General features: G+C 38.4%; 1 protein-coding gene across 1 annotated transcript in view; it reads left to right on the forward strand.

Moving 5' to 3' along the window:
- Positions 1-18,006, forward strand: part of LOC115419600 (interleukin-17 receptor D-like) — a 92,228-nt gene that overhangs the window by 21,660 nt on the left and 52,562 nt on the right. Inside the window, 1 exon segment of the mRNA XM_030134496.1 lies at positions 10,552-10,609. Within this exon segment, the coding sequence (XP_029990356.1) occupies positions 10,552-10,609 (58 nt within the window).

Below are 18,006 nucleotides of genomic sequence, written 5' to 3' on the forward strand. Positions count from 1 at the left end.
AATGAAGACAGAGCCAGAGCTTGGTTATATTAGCTACATTAGGATGGAAAGTTCACTGGCAAACTGTTTTGTCACTGACATAAATCACTAGGAAATGTAATGTTAGCCAGATAGGTATGAACTGGGGCTGTTCTGTAAGAGCAGAGGTGTTGGAGGAGAATGAATGAGGTATGCATGGATCGGGGCCGCCAGAGTGGCTGCCGGCATTATTTAAAAAGTTGAGTACAATAAAAAAAATCTGTAAAACACTCGACAAACAAATACACGCCATCTCCAAAGAAAACAAGACTCTGAAAGAAACTATGTTGGATTTACAGACCCGCTCCATGCGTGACAACCTCATCTTTTCTGGTATCTCCGAGCAAACCCCCGACAACCCCGAAAGCCTCATCAAAACCTTCATTACAACTCAACTCAAAATCCCCCCCGACACTGTTCAAAACATTACGTTTCACAGAGTACACCGCTTAGGTAAACCATCATCCAAAGGACCCCGACCCATCATCGCAAAATTCGAACACTTCAAACAAAAAGAACTGGTCAGAAGCAGAGGAAAGGAACTCAAAGGAACATCATTTGGACTCAACGAACAATATCCACATGAAATAAACGAACGTCGCAAAGCACTGTATCCCATCCTCAAAGAAAACAGACGAAACAACAAACGCGCATCGATCATAGTGGACAAACTTTATATCGACGGACAATTATTTCGCAACTCCAAAATCACGCCATGGCTCTTCTGAACAATTTGCAATAGACTCATACATATAACTGTAACAACCCTGCATTTCGAACTGTAAGACTCATCCCCGACTTCGCTCCTAGGAAAAAAAAAAAAAAAAAAAAAAAAAGAGTAACCGCCTGCTTGCCCTATAGAGGACTTATACATCTACCTCACTGTTGTTTCTCTCTCTCTCTCTCTCTCTCTCTCTCTCTCTCTCTCTCTCTCTCTCTCTCTCTCTTCTATTTATTCTCTCTCTTCTTATGTGTGTTTGTGTTGCTTACATGTTATGTTGATGTCATTACTCACCGTTATGTCTAGTTATGTGTTTAGTCATCTATGTTTAATGTACCGAAAATTTGTGGCAGTTATAGCAACCAGCCCCCCTCCCTTCCCCCTCCCTATTGACTTCTTCTCTACATCTTATTCAAGACAAGATATACCAAACACATAATAATGCAGACACTTAATCTGGTTACGTGGAATGTACGTGGCTTCCGTACACAAACTAAAAGAATCCAAATCATCAATCATCTCATAAAATTAAAGGCTGATATATGTTTTATACAAGAAACCCACCTTACAAACTCAGAACTACAATATATTAAACTCAAACAATTCGATAAAATATTCTCATCCACGCTAAACACAAAACAAAGAGGTGTTTCTATCCTAGTCAATAAAAATATCCCATTCATCCATAACTCATCCATCATTGACCCACAAGGAAGATTTATCATTGTTAATGCATCTATTAATCATACAACATTCACATTTGCAAACATTTACGGCCCTAACAATGATGACCCATCCTTTTTCCATAACTTTTTCTCCTTACTATATAATTCAGCAAACATCATCATAGCCGGAGATTTCAACACCGTCATTGATCCCACAACTGACCGCTCTAGCACACCAGGTAACACAAGACACTGGCACTCAACGGAAATAATCAAACAATACATGAAGGAACTTGGACTTGGCGATAGTTGGAGAATGAAAAACCCATCAGCTAGGCAATATTCATATTTTTCCTCCCACCATCAGTCTTCATCTAGAATCGACTTATTTCTTGTAAGTAACTCAATTACCCAGCATATCCAAGAAAACACAATCCATCCCATCATAATCAGTGATCACGCTCCAGTCTTCTTATCAATAAAAACTCAAACACACATCAAGTCCCCCACAAGGTGGCGATTCAATACGTCACTTTTAGAGGATCCAGAATTTACCACATTAATCCAGAGAGAGTGGACATCCTTTCTAAAGATGAATGACTCTCCAGAGATCTCACCATCACTTTTATGGGAAACAGGAAAGACAGTCATTAGAGGAATAATCATTTCATATTCATCATATAAGAAACGACAGCAACAGGAACTAGAAACTAGTTTAGAAACAAAAATCAAACACCTTACACACCAACTAACCAGCAATCCCTGTGAAGCAAAACAAAATGAACTAGCTCAACTTAAAACTCAATTGGAAAGCATCATACACAAGAAAACACAATTCATCATTCAACAACTCAAATATGAAAACTTTCAGTACGGTAATAAATCAAGTAAATATCTGGCTAATCTATTACAACACAAAAAAGAAAAAGCAATAATCCCGGCTATACTAAATTCTACAGGTACAGTCACACATAACCCACAAGAAATCAATAATATATTTCACAAATTTTACAGCAACCTCTACTCTTCAAATAACAAACCCAGTCAAACAGAAATAGACACATTTTTAAATAATCTCAACCTACCAACAATACCATCTGATTTAGCCCACTTTTTAGACTCACCACTCAGCCTCGAAGAACTACATAAAGCTTTGCTCAAAATGCCGAACAATAAATCACCTGGACCAGATGGATTTCCTGCAGAATTCTACAAACATTTCTGGAACATATTATCACCACTACTCTTCAGAGTAACTACAGAAATAAAAACTACCTCCATTATACCCCCCCACATGAACACTGCTATAATAACGTTACTGTTAAAACCCAATAAGGACCCAACACACCCCTCCAGCTATCGTCCTCTCTCACTAATCAATACAGATCTCAAAATTATCACAAAAACATTAGCAACTAGAATGGAAACAGTCACTCCAGTCATAATCCATCCCGACCAGACAGGCTTCATTAAAAATAGGCATGCCTCAGACAACATTCGCAGACTTTTTAATTTGATCAACACATCACAGCAAAAACACAACAAAACCATTATTGTATCACTGGACACAGAAAAAGCCTTTGATAAAGTAAACTTGACCTTTTTATTCTCCACCCTCCATAGATTTGGTTTTGGACAGTCATTCATCCACTGGATAAAAACACTGTACACTTCACCCAGGGCCACAGTTAGCACAAATGGGATCACCTCACCAAGCTTCACACTCCACCAGGGCACCAGGCAAGGATGTCCACTCTCTCCATCTTTATTTGCAATTTTCATCGAACCACTCGCCATAGCCATACGACAGAATGATAAAATCAAAGGAATACAATACACAAATTCAGAACATAAACTTAGCTTATATGCGGACGATTTATTATTACATCTACAAAACCCTTACACATCATTACAAGAAACATTCAAAATAATCAACAATTTCTCTAAAATCTCACACTATAAAATAAACTGGAACAAATCCACTATTCTACCTCTGACTGGGGATGCCTGGGATTCTGCAGCCCAAGATCCCTCACTCCCACTCCACATTGGTAATATTAAGTATTTAGGCATTAATATTTCCTCCAGGCTGTCAGAGTTGTTTAACCTCAACTATACTCCTCTGCTGAAAACCATAGAAGATGATTTTAAACGATGGACCAAGTTACCACTTACTCTCACTGGACGCATTGCAACTGTTAAAATGAAAACCCTCCCACAAATTAATTACCTATTTTCATTACTCCCCATTACTCCCACAGACAACTGGTTTCAAACATTAAACTCTTTAACAACTCAGTTCTACTGGAAAAATAAAAAATCAAGGATCTCACTTTCAACATTACAGAACTCAAAACCACAGGGCGGCCTTGAAGCACCAAACTTTCTGTATTACTTCCTGTCAAATCAATTACAATATTTACTCAAATGGATCCATAAAGATAAGCACAGTATACCATGGTTACAGATAGAACAGAATCATTGTAAAACTACCTCACTCTCAGACCTCCCATTTCTACCACAGTCAATCAAGAAACAGGACTACTACAACAACATCACAATCTCCTCAACTCTGACAGCCTGGTGGAAAGCCCACAAAATCACTAAATCATCACTGGCACCATGTAGGCTCACCCCAATTTGGCACAACCCAGACTTCCAGCTGTACAACACTCCTGTTTACTTTCCATCATGGCAACACAAAGGCATCACTCACCTCCACCACTTATTTGAAAATAACCAGTTCATATCATTTAATACATTTATCCAGAAGTACGGGGTTGGAAGAGACCAATTCCTCCAATACCAACAATTAAAATCCATCATTAAATCTAAAATCAACATATCTAACAACATATTACAGTCTTCTTATTTAAGTGAAGAAATCTTTAAAATTACAACCCCCAAAAAAATAATTTCAAAAATGTATAAACTTTTTTCATTGTCAGAAACCTCCATAACACTCCCAACCACCAAATGGGAAAAGGACTTGGCTTTACCTCCCAACCCTGATTTCTGGATACAAATCAATAAAAACATCTTTTCCATGACCACCAATACAAATTTACAACTCATACAATATAAAACCATTCACAGAATACACATCACTCAGGGGAAAATGTTTAAAATGGGGCTGATTAGCACAGATATCTGCTCACAGTGCACCCTGGGTCACACAGATGATTATCTTCACGCCACCTGGTCTTGCCAGCCAGTTCTTTCATTTTGGATAACAGTCACAGAAACACTCTCGTGTATCTTGGGCTGCAGAATCCCAGCATCCCCAACGCTCTGTTTGCTGGGGGACTTGACACACATTACAATTCCAACTAAACACAATAACCCATTACTAATTTCTCTGACCATCGCCAAGAAAATCATTTTTCAAAACTGGAAATCAAAACACTCCTGCCATATCACCCACTGGACAAATTTACTCTCAGAACACATATCAATAGAAAAAATAACAGCCTACAAAACAAACAGTATATCAGCCTTTGAGGAAACATGGAACCCCTTCACAAATTATCTAAAGTCCACCCAGAACTCGTACCAAAGCAGTAACCAAAACCACAGCCATGTACAGGACCACATATCAGACCACATCCAACCCATAACAAACATTTTTTAATTGACATCATCCACATTAACTTCATTCTCTCTCTCTACCTCCATATACAGACAAACCAGGATCCCTGTTCCCCTTCATTCCCACCTACTCTTCTTTCTCCCCCTTTCTCTCCCCTCCCCTCTTTCTCTCTTCAACCAAGCCCCAACCCCCCTTGCCTTTTTCCTTTTTTTTGGATTAGAAAGTAATATTTTTATTGTTATCATTATCATCATGTTAACATTATTATTATCATATTGCTATTTACATTTCTGATCTTTTTCATTGTAATATGACGTTGTTTGTCAATACTCTGTCATTGTTGTTGTTTTTTGTTTGTTTATTTGTTTGAGTTTCCTTTTGTTTATGTGTTGTTGTTTTTCTGTCCACATTGTCTTGTTAACTATCACCAATTAAAAAAAAAAAAAAAAAAAAAAAAAAAAATCTGTAAAAAAAAAAAGGAAAAATTTTGTATAAAATAAGAAAATCTACATAAAATAATGGAAAGAGTCGAGTACAAAATAAATTTTGAAAAATAATTTTAAAAAGCAGAAAAGAACTTAAATTAGCAATTAGTGAAGTAACTTTAGGCCTTTGATGGGTCAGTCATCTTATGAACTGCTTTATCCTCCAGAGAGTCATGGGGGCAGAGCCTATCCCAGCTACCTATGGGTGAAGGTGGGGTTCACCCTGGACATTCCTCCAGTTCATCACAGGGCTGACATATAAAAATGAACAACCAATCACTCTCACACCTATGTACAGTTTAGATTAACCAATTAGTTTATTAGTGTATGTCTTTGGATAGTGGGAGGAAGCCAGAGTACCTGGAGAGAACCCACGCAAACACGGGGAGAATGTATAGAGAAAGGTCCCTGGTGTTGGAATTGTGCCCAACAGGCCCATGTGTTAAGACAGCCCTGGTTGTAGTGAGGTACCACTAAACTTAATTAGCTAGTTTTATGTAATAAACATAATAGGCTCAACAGTGGAGTTAGCTGTCAATCAAAGGTCACATGACTGACCAGACCACTACCCAACAGCCAGTTCTCATGAAGGGGGAAATACCTTAACCAGGCAGTAAATACTTCGGTTTCTCCTCCTGCGTTGGTCATTTTATCACAGGGTTCTTACCAGTTGGTATTTGCTACGTGCACAGTATGGCGTCTAGTTACGTTCTGATGCTGAGTGTGTGGGCATGTGCTTCCACTGAAAATTTCCGGGTTAGGCAGTTTGACAGCTAGAATGGGATACCAGCGACTTTCACTCATTCAGTCATTCATTCGTTCATGTTTGCCTTGGTTTACCATGAATATGTTAAGAGTCCAAGAAGAGCAACTTGCTTTTCAAGGGGTTGGAACGTCAGCTGTCCCCTGTTGTGTGCTTTTATGCACAAATTCTTCATGTTACAGCAATGAAATTAATTTTGATTTGTTCCCTGTTGACCCTGTGGCTGAGTGGCTGACGAAGATCCAGAGGGATAACTTCAGCCCTGCCAAAAACACCTGGGTTTGTTGTAGGCATTTTAATGCCACAGATTTTATTGTGACTGCTGGGGGCTGAGATGACTACAGAAGGGAGCAATACCCGTTCTCTTCAGCTGGAATGGGTATCAAGTGCCATGTTATGCTATAAAAACAGTAATCATATTTATTTCTAAAACTGTCGATTGATAATCCTGCTTTAACACTGTTAAATAGGTTAGTGAATTAATAAATGCTTGTATCTTAAGCACTAAAGATAGTGAAACAGCCCTAGCTGGCTACCTTAGCTACCCAAGTGCTGTGCCATAAAGTTATAACATACCTTCATAGTTGTTATAAGAGGAAATGTACGTCTTATATCCTTTCTCGTGTTTACTCCTGGGGGCAGAGCTCCCAGTTTGAACCAGCTGATGAACATCAATAATTGATATCTTAGGGAAATCTTGGAGGCACCTCGTGTAAAACCTTGCTATCTTGCAAGCTAGCGCCAGACTGGAAGTTAACAAGCAAACACTTGGGATTGGAAGTAGGAAACTTCTGTTGACCCATGCACCAAGCAAATTTTCTGGTCTTTGTGTTTCTGTGATTTCTCTCTGATTATCTTCAAACAGACTAAACATACACTCACTTTTTTCCTAAATGCTCTTTTAATCTCTGCTTTGCTGCATAATTATATAACTGCTACAGAAGCAAAGATGGATCCAGGTTTTTAGATTAATGGTGTGAAACCACGTATGTGCGCTAAAGTGGGTGTTTGTGTGGGGTTTGTTAATAAGCAGGGCACAGATTCTGACACTGAGGCGTGTTTCAGCAGGACACTTTTATAGCTCTGCCCTTGTTTTCATGTTCACCTTCTGTATAACACACACACACAGTGGGGTGTCTGTCTAATTAGTCTTACAGCAACATGAAAACACACACTCCCAACTGTAAACCTGCTGCTGAAGCCACAGTGAAGTGTGTTCCCTTTAGCCATGTTAAAGGACACCAGGACATTAATAAGAAGCCAACAAAATAATGAGTGACATTAAGAAAATAAGCCACAAACTGTACAAAATTGAAGAAAAAAGAATAAAATAGGTAACAAAATGGCATCTTCTACAACACTGATTCACCAGTAAAACCCATGGAGTTGGATCAGTGACAGTGGATAGACACACTGGGTTTATGTTCAGATAGTCTAATGAGAGATTGGACTGAAAAAGGCACTTTTTCACTCATTTTTTTCTGTTTTGATATAATAACCTTTGAATTTACTCTGAGCTTTAATGAACACGTACACTAAATCACTAAATGAAATACAGGAAAATACCAGATTTTTACTGAAAAATGCAAAATGCAAAGGTTAATTTAATAAATGGCAATAAATCACTTGGGATAGACAAAAAAATCATTTGGATGTTTTGATGAAAACAGCTGTTGGTCTTTAATGGTTAATACATACATAGTAAGTAGCATCTCTTCAGTCTGAAATAGATTAAATTAACATCTTAATTTACTAAAGTTTCCAATGGTCTCAGCTGTGTGTGTTTTTGTGTAAAAGCTGTGCAAGTTGATAAACTGAATGTTCTTTTTAGCTTACCGGCCGACAGGCCGTAAGCTATTGTCATCATGCGGCGTCCGTCGGCGTCGTCTGTCGATGTCTGTCTTCCGTCGTCCGTTGCAAAAATTTCAGTCGTCTTCTTCTCCGAAACTACAATTCCGATTGACTTCAAACTTAGTGTACAGTTTCTTTATGATGATGTCAACAAAAGTTAGTGAAATTATTTGGATCCGGATCTGATTCTGGATTTGGTATGACTTTGAAAAATGTCCCCATTATAAGAGATAGGAAGTGGATCAATGCAATAACTCAGTAAATATAAATGATATCAAGTTGAAATTTCTACAGTCCAGCCCTGATGGGGAGATGACCAAAACATAATGGCCACATGCTGATCAGGATCTTCTTCTGGATCCGGGAACTTACAGAAAATTTAACATGGGCTCTTATGGGGAAAACATTTCAATCGTCTTCTTCTCCGAAACTACAGTTCTGATTGACTTCAAACTTGGTATACAGCTTCTTTATGATGATGTCAACACAAGGTATTGAAATTATTTCGATCTGGATCTGATTCTGGGTTTGGATGCGACTTTGCAAAATTTCCCCATTATAAGAGATAGGAAGTGGATTGATACAATAAATCAGTAAGTATCAACGATATCAAGTTGGAATTGGAATTTTTTTTACAGATCTGATTGGAATATGACCAAAACATGGGCTATTTCTGTAATATAATAAATACACATGACTGGGTGATAATAAATGGTATCTGGATACATTTCCCAAAGCTTTTAATTTGGCCGGTAAGCTACAGGGCCATTGGTCCTATTTTTTTTCTCTTTCACTGAATCAGTGGTTCTCTTTTTCTGTCGGGCCCCCCTTTGGAGGATAAAAAATATCCAGACCCCCTCAACCCTAACAACATTGTAACAGTGGTGCAATTATAACTTTTATTGAAAGAAACATCAATATTGTAACAATACTTTTTGTTTTTCCTTGAATTTTATTTTTTTTTTGTTCAAACAAAAAACAATACAAAAAATAAACTCAACAAGACTGCTCCTTGAGACAGTATTTTTCCAAATAAGAAATGTGCAATTATCTTACAACTAGGACAATGAAGTTACTTTTTTTTAGAACAGCAAACAAATTTTGGCAACAAAGATGAACATTTTAACAACATCAGTGGCTGCAATGAGCCCATTTCCATTGCACATCTCAGAACATTAAAGTACAAACTGGGCCAAAACAGAAACATTGCACATTTTTCTTTTCCAGTCCAATCCTTGTCCATTCTCCAAACCTAAACTCATTGTCTAGTCTAGTGACAGATCCCCATGGCAGTAGGTTTGTTTGTTGTACATCCCTAAAATGAATCCAGGGTGCTGCAACACTAAAACATTAGTTCCACCTGCTGCATATTCTAACCTGAGAATTAAAAAAACACCCAGGAGTGATCCCATGCTCCCACTGGCAAGCCTTCACGCCTTTTCGTAGGGGGCCTGCCCCACAGTTTGAGAAACACTGCACTAAACCATGTGACAGTTTAAAGCTGCGGGAGACTTTTGTGATGAATTTTTCATCAAATCTGTAAAATCTCAGTCATAACATATAGTATCACGAATCTGTAAGTCTTTCTGTGATTACTCACCTGAATATTGTGCATCACGGTTAACAATTTCGAAGTGCCATCCACCATAAACAAACCATGTGTTTACAAACAGAGCCAGGAGGTAACTCGGGCCTCTTCGGAATTTTGTCGAGATGTGCATTGTGGGAAACAGAGGTTCGCACAGCCGCCTAGCAGCGGCAGCTGCTACAGACCTGATGTGGAAACGGCAGGAGCTCCCTTCCCTCTATGTATATTCCTCCAGCTATTTCCGCGTTTCAGCCATTTCCGCGTCATGTTTGTTTCTTCCATATAATATCATATGGTTGCATGGCTGCTGCCACTGCAGGCGGCTGTCCCAACCTTCGTTTCCCACAATGCACGTCACTCCCAGCTCCCAGCTCCGTTTGTAAACATGTTTTGTTTATGGTGGATGGCACTTCGAAATTGTTCACTGTGATGCAAGAGATTCAGGTGAGTAATCACAGAAAGATTTACAGATTCGTGATACATAGGCTATGACTGAGGTTTTACAGATTTGATGAAAAATTGGTCACAAAAGTCTCCCGCACCTTTAAGGCACCATGAAAATATGTTAATACTAAACATCTTCTCACCATCTTTATTGGCACATCTTTTAAAGCTTTTGAGCTACAGCACTGTAAACGGATGCTAGGGACACAGAGAATGGGATTCTGAGCAACTGACATGATCCCATGGGGATGTGATATTGTCCCATTGTCATATCTGTCTGTTCTTCAGGTGTTACCAAATCTGTTTGTGCTGAATGAAGTCGAGAGGAACATCCAGGTCAATCCTATTTTAACTCCTTCTCTCTCTCTCTCTCTCTCTCTCTCTCTCTCTCTCTCTCTCTCTCTCCCCCCCTTTATCTCTCTCTCAGGTGCAGTCAGGTGGTTTAGATGGAGGTCGCAGATTGTCCGTCACCTTCAGATCCGACAGTGAGTCCCTTTTATAAAGTTGTTCTGGACACTTTGGCTGCGTTCAGACTGCAGGCAAATGTGACCCAAATCTGATTTTTTTTTGGCCATATGTAGGGCTGCATGATTAATCGATTTTAAATCGAAATCGGATTTTTTAATTGGGATGATTTTTAAGAAAGGGAAATCGTAAAATCGATTTCATCTCTCTCGTGCCTCTGGGCTGCGCGCCTCTGCGTGCCCGCGGACTACCATAGGCTCTTCCTGTAACAGCGGTCTGTCACAGAAGTCCGTGTAATGACCACGGACGTTAAATCTGTTAATGAACCCGCAGTACTTATAGCAATGTAAGCCGTGGCTTCACGCATGGATCCCGCAACTGAAATATAACTGCATGCGGATCATTCATCTTCCGTTGTCCCGGATCCGTACCGTACTGTCTTCTTCCGAACCGGGTCCAGGTCTCGGTGTCATCAGCCTCAGCAGAGGAGCCCAGACAGCCCTCTGCCCACACACATCCAGCAGCTCCACAGATAGAATCCCTCCAGCGTGTCCTGGGTCAGTCTGTTCCACGCATGGATCCCCCAGTTTAAATAGAACCACATGGGGATCATTCATATTAATGTGGTCCACGCACGCACGACTGATACCTGTCACTGACTTACATTGGTATCACTTCTGTGGGCCCAGATACCCCAAAAAGGGAAACCCCCCCCCCCCTTTTTTTTTTTTTCCTTTTTTTAAATAATTAATTTAGTCCTCTTACTTGCTAAATTTTTCATTCACAAATGTAAGTTCTGTAACACAAAATCAAATAGTATCTATTTTTTGTAAGATGCTGAACTTTATTTAAAACTGTTAGATAAATCTGGAAACAAAAAGGCTTGCTCTGATTTGGACATTTTATTGTAGTGTACGAGTATTCCTCCTGACAAACTTATGTTATTTTCTTGTTGTATACATTGTTTGTATACTCTACTTCATTTTAAAGATTTAATGAAGAGAAAAAAAAACAAAAAACTGTGGGTTCATCACATGATACCATCACAGATTTGAGGTAGGGAGCGGTGCCTTGCATTGTGGGCTGCTCACGAAAATGACATGCTGACTTCTGTTGTCTTTTCTAGTTTTACCCAAAAATCGAAATCGAAAATCGAGTTTTTAGAGGAAAAAATCTGGATTTTTTTTTTTTTGCCAAAATCGTGCAGTACTAGCTATATGTGACCTGTATCCGATCTGTTAAAGACAGTTTGAACAGCACAAATTTTTTTTTTTTTTCAAATTTGACCCAGGCCACTTTCATATGAGGTCCTAAATCCAATACATATCCAATATTTTGAAATGCGACTTCAGTCTGAACGGCCAGGTCACATTTATCCTATCTTTACGTCGCTGAAATGTGACAAATGTCACAATTCTGTGTCCCATGAGGAGGAGTGGCGGTAAAAACATATTTACTTCTGTAAACAAAGTGTGTGCCTGCATGGTCACATGTCAGGATCTGTTTTGCGCATACGGGTCACATCAGGATCGCATTCAGTTCATACTCAAAACTGACAGAAGTCGCATTTAATGTGTGATATGAATGAATATAGAATATCAGATTTCACCAAAAAATCTGAATTGTGCATTAAGACCTGCTGTCTGAATGTAGGCTTTGACTGTTGATAATGATTTAACAAAAACATTTCCATTACATTTCAGTCAGACAACAAGACACGTCTTGTTATTTGAGACAAAATGAACTAAAATGAACTTTTCTAAACCCCTCCTAAACAATACACAATCATATCCAACTCTGTGCCCATGTCCTTTATACAATACTGGTATAAACGGTTTTAATGACGTTAAGGCCTTCATGATGTGTTTCTCCACCGTAATTATTTTAACTGTTATTCTCTCTATGTCTAAAGTTTATTTATTTATGGAAAGAGATCAGATTATGATCTACTATGATGAGCTTCAAAAGGATTCACAAATCCATAAATACTAGGCCTGTAACGGTACACATACCGAACTGAACCGTTTCAGTACACACCTGTTCGATTCGGTGCACAGCTGTACCGAAACGGCACAGTATGTTGAGAAAAAGAAAAAGGAACGAAAGACGTTGTTCGATGCGGAACTTTAAATTCAAGCAAGTTCCACACGGACATATTGAAGGAGCACACATTGACCTGAAATACAAAACAGCAGCTGATATAAGGTTAAAAAAAACAAAAAATATGATATGAACCTGGAAGGAAGAGATTGAAGACCCTCCACCATCATTATAGTCCCGTTTGGGATCACATTAGGTCCCGGTGAAAGAGACGTTGATAAAACGAATGTTGTCAACCTATGAACTACGGTAGTTCTAAAACACTTACACTAGCTCTCCTCCTCCTCTCTCTCTCTCTTCTCTCTCTCTCTCTCTCTCTCTCTCTCTCTCTCTCTCTCTCTCTCTCGCTCCTCTCTCTTCTCGCTCTCTCTCTCTCGCTCGCTCGCTCTGTGGGGAAAAATGTCCAAAATTCATAAATGCATTACAGACATTTTGAGGGATTTTCTTCTTCCCGTACCGAACCAAAAAAAAAAAAACGAACCGTGGCTTTCAAACCGAAACGTACCGAACTGAAAATTTTTGTGTACCATTACAGGCCTAATTTTCCTTATTTCACTGTGTAAAAAATCATGTTTCCACCACTTTAGGGTAATTTACTGGACTGATAACCTTAACCTTACTTACTTTAACCTTAATCTTACTTTAACCTTAACCTAAATACTGTTCCAGCACCGGTACTGACCCAGACTGATTGTATTTTCCCATTTCCTGGGCTGAGATGGACTGGTCCCATGACTGACCCCATGCAGCAGACACCAGTCTAAGATGACACAGTACTGCACAGGTTCACAACATATGGCCCGTGGGCCAAAACCAGCCCGCCAAAGGGTCCAGTCCGGTTTCTGATAGAAAAGTGACCTCTATGGAAAAGTGACTCACAGGTCAGTTTTCTATTATAGAATTCTGACCCCCCCCCCTTATGGAAAAGTGACCCACCCACAATAAATCACCCAATTTATTAAAACATAAATAAATGAATAAATAAATAAAAAAATATTTAGCATATATATAAACACAAAACATGTTATGTAATGCACAAAAATGTATTAACAATCATGCATTGCACAAATGTACAAGCACATGATATTACAAATATATCTGGGAATCACCTGTTATTTTCTCAAAAAACTGTTATTGATTCAAATCCCATAACCTTTGCTGCAATCTGTTTTCACCCATTCAGTGTTACATAGTTTTTGTTACAAATATTACTAAAGTAATATATATATTAGAAATTTAATACATAAAACAATGATTTCAATGGCTATATGAATGAATTAATTTAGTAGTTTATTGTGAAAAATTCAAATTATATGCATATATTTAAGCTTATTATGATATAGAAATGTATTAGAACATTTTTATTAACATACAGTACAATTAAGTGGTCAAAATTCTATGGGTTGGGTCAGTTTTCTATACTAGAAAATTGACCCACTTGTCACATTTCTATATAGATTTCCATGGGGTCAGAATTCTATATGACACCGGCCCCTGGGATGAATTTGTGAAATACAAAAATTACACTGAAGATATTAACAATCAATGATGTTAAAATCATTTTAGTTCAGGTTCCACTTTCAGACCAATATGATCTAAAGTGGATCAGACCAGTACAATAATAACAGAATAATCTATAAATAATGACACAAATTACCTTTACACAACAAATCTGAATAACTTGAACAAATATGAACAAAATGAAATATCTTAATCTGATTAAATGTAATTGTACCAATATTCTGTCTGTTATTAAATGTTTTGTGTATTTGTAGATCCATTGTGATCTGTAAGTTTTAATGTACATGTGTAAATGATAAAATTGCACTTATTTTTCTGAAGATTTTGTTGTAAACATTTTCATAATGTAATTTTACTTCTTTCACTGTTATTTTACTGGTCAGGCTCAGTTGAGCTCATATTGGTCTGAATGTGGAACCTGAACTATAATGAGTTTGACCCCTTGCATTATCATATCCAAAAGGTAACCATATACACCCCTTAACTCTAAATTTCTAGCCATAGTTTGCTTCTTGAACATGTCCTTTAACTCCATGATGTCAAACTCATTTTCTTTCAGAGGTCGCATTCAGCCCAATTTGGTCTTAAGTGGGGCGGATCAGTAAAATAATAACATAATAACCTATGAGTAATGTGAACTCCAAGTTTTTCTTTTTGTTCTAGTGCAATAAAAAACATAAAATTATGCAAATATTTCCATTTACAAACTATCATTTCACAAAAAAGAAAACTAAAATTTGTCTGAAATTATGCCTCTACTTATCATTTATACATACATTTATACACAAAACATTTAGTAATAGGCAGAATATTTTAATTTTCTTTTGGCATTTCAGGTTTATTCATTTTTATTGTGAAAGGATAGTTTGGAAATGTAATCTTTTCATAATTAAATGTTATTACCACCAAAACAAAGAAAATTTTGTAGTTTTCATATATTTATAGGTTATTCTGTTACTATGCTAGTAATTTTTGCCACTTTGTAAATTCATTTTGCAGGCCGGTTTTGGCACTCTGCATGTTTGATAACCCCTGCTTAACTCAATCTGTCTCACTGACTGTTTTTTGTTTACTTGCACTGATCACCTGGAAACAGTGATGGTATGTCACTTTCAGCCAATGGGTGCCCCCAAAAGGTTTTGCACCAGCCTGTAATTCACCTAATAAAAAAGTCCTGTGTGGTGCATTTATGGGTTTTTTTTGACTGAATTCTAAATACTGGGTATTATTTTTGGATAAATAGATTTCTGTCTGCTGTTTCCACTACATTTCAAAACAGAGGGAAAGATCACAGTTCACATGGTGAATTGTGATTAGAGGTGTGTATCTGCAAGCATCTGGTGATATGATGCAAATCACATACTAGGATCACGATACAATATACTGCGATATATCACGATACTGTTAATAAGATGATAATTTTTTTGTTTGTTTGTTTCTTTTTTTTTTTAAGGATTATTCCCTGAAAAAATTTTATTGCACAAATACTCAACAAATTTTTATTGATCAGAACAGGACTAGGAATGTACCAATCCATATTTTGAGCTCTGATACCGATCCGATACCAGGACTGCCGATATCTGCCAATAGGCCTACCGATACCGGCCGATCCGATACTACTGTTAAATTCACTTTTATTATGCACAGTGAGAAAGAAATTGGTGATTAATTAAGGTAATATCAGTGTGTGTGTGGTAGTGTAATGTCAATCATAAAACATATTTACCTTCTCAGTTAACCAGAGGTATAGCAGCTATAGTGGCTATCACTGTTAAGAAACTTTTAGTGCAAAAAGGATCATAAATCCAGTTTAATTTACCCTTTAAATAAGATAGAATAAATGGAGTCTTTACGCAGGGTACCACCCCCGTTGAGAAACATTCTAATAGTCTAACCGCTTGCATTTCGACATGGTAATACCCGTGACAAGGTAAGACAACAATATACTGATAATTGGCATGGCTTTGAGCAAGCTGTGCACCTTTATGTTTTGGCTGTGCTTTTTGAAAATTAACCATGCAAATCACAGGTACATAACTTGCGCATAATACACTGCACTTGTTAAAGTTAACTGCTTTGGCTCATTAGGCCCGAGCCGAGTAAAGCCGGCGCAGGGCCTATTGACTCTGCAGTGGGCGCATGGGGATGAAATCGCCAGTGACGCGGTCGCCTTTCGCCACTGTCGCCACTCTCACACATATTCACATTCACAGCACTGAGACCTTTCCGACAATGTACATGACATGTGCACAAATCGCATATTTACACCTGCTCAGAATGAATGGGAGTCAATGGGCCACGCCCACTCGGGGTCAGTCACTTGTGTGTAAGTGCATGACACGTGACATCTGACCCCACAGACATGTGGGGGAGCTCGAGAGCTTTCAAATAAGGCCAACTATGTGGTTGCCATAGAAACGGCTATATTGTTCTTGTGCTCAGATTCTATTTTTCTCCTGCTCTTTGAGCTCAATTTGACCCTCTGAACATTTACGAAAACTCACCAAATTTTGCCCAAAATTCAGAAGTGCGAGAAATTGAATTTACATATAGGTTTCGTAGAGGTCGGTAGAGAAATGTTGCGGCAGCGCCCCCCTTGAAAAGTGGAAATGCATTGCGCCAAAGGGAGCTCGTCCAACATAAAGTTTGTTGTAGAGCCACGAAATCGGTACACAGATTCATCATGAGGAGACAGACAAAAAATATTATTATGGCCACGCCCCTAAACCAACCCTTAGTCGGCCATATGGATGAAATTTCCAAAATGCTGAGTCAGCGTTTTCACTTACGTTGTATTTTAACTATCTCCTACTAAGTCGTTGGCCGAATGAGCTCAAAATCGGTGTACAGTATCTAGAGAAGTGGGACATCAAAAGTTATCCAAATTTTTTGAATCGGTGTCACCGTTTTTGTGCGACGAGTTTACAAACTTTGCGAAGTTTTTCGAAAATTTGCCATCACAAAAATTGCTTCAGCTCAGACATACAAACACCGATTTGGCTGAAATTTGACTCAGACGTCCATCTCCCAGGCCTACACCCATTTATTGAAAGAAATTGAAATTCGCACTATAGCGCCACCTAGGGCTGTGCAATTAATTGAAATTCAATTACGATTTCGATTATTACACGCAACGATTACAAAAATTATATAATCGAGAAAAAACGATTATTAATTTTGAGTCGTTTTAATTCACACGCACGCAAGCTACCATGAGCTGCTCTGCCCCACCCCCCTCTAAGCTACTGCTGCCTGCTAGCCGGCAGGTCCACCCCAAGAGGAAAGTTGGACCTAGCGGTCTGGAAAAATGGCAGGAGAATCACAGCAGAAGTGCTGGTAAACAAAAAGCCAAGTCAAATTCAATTGTATTGAAATCACTTTGGTTTGATGAAGAAGACGAAGAGCAAAAACACATCACGTGCAAACAGTGTTTCGTAGTTGTGTCCGCACCGACCGCTAACCACAACAAACCTTTGTAACCATCTAAAGTTTAACCACCGCTGCCTTTATCTAATCTCATGAAAAACTAAAACCCATAAAACAACTCCGTCTACAACTTCGTCCGCAATGCAATCTTCAGTTTCCGAATCTCTTTACGCTGCAACTCCCGTATTAACCTAACCTAACCCGTATACCCTAACGTATGTATCTAGATGGCTGATGGACACAGAAGGCTTGAACTGAAACCTCACGCACGCCACTGAATTTACTGTTTCATACTACATTGAACATACTTGAATTTATAATTTGCACTTTACGTGAGCTTTTTTTTTTTTTTTTTTTTTTTAAATTGCTA

This window comes from Sphaeramia orbicularis, chromosome 5, assembly GCF_902148855.1.
Source record: "Sphaeramia orbicularis chromosome 5, fSphaOr1.1, whole genome shotgun sequence".
In the NCBI taxonomy this organism is placed as follows: Eukaryota; Metazoa; Chordata; class Actinopteri; order Kurtiformes; family Apogonidae; genus Sphaeramia; species Sphaeramia orbicularis.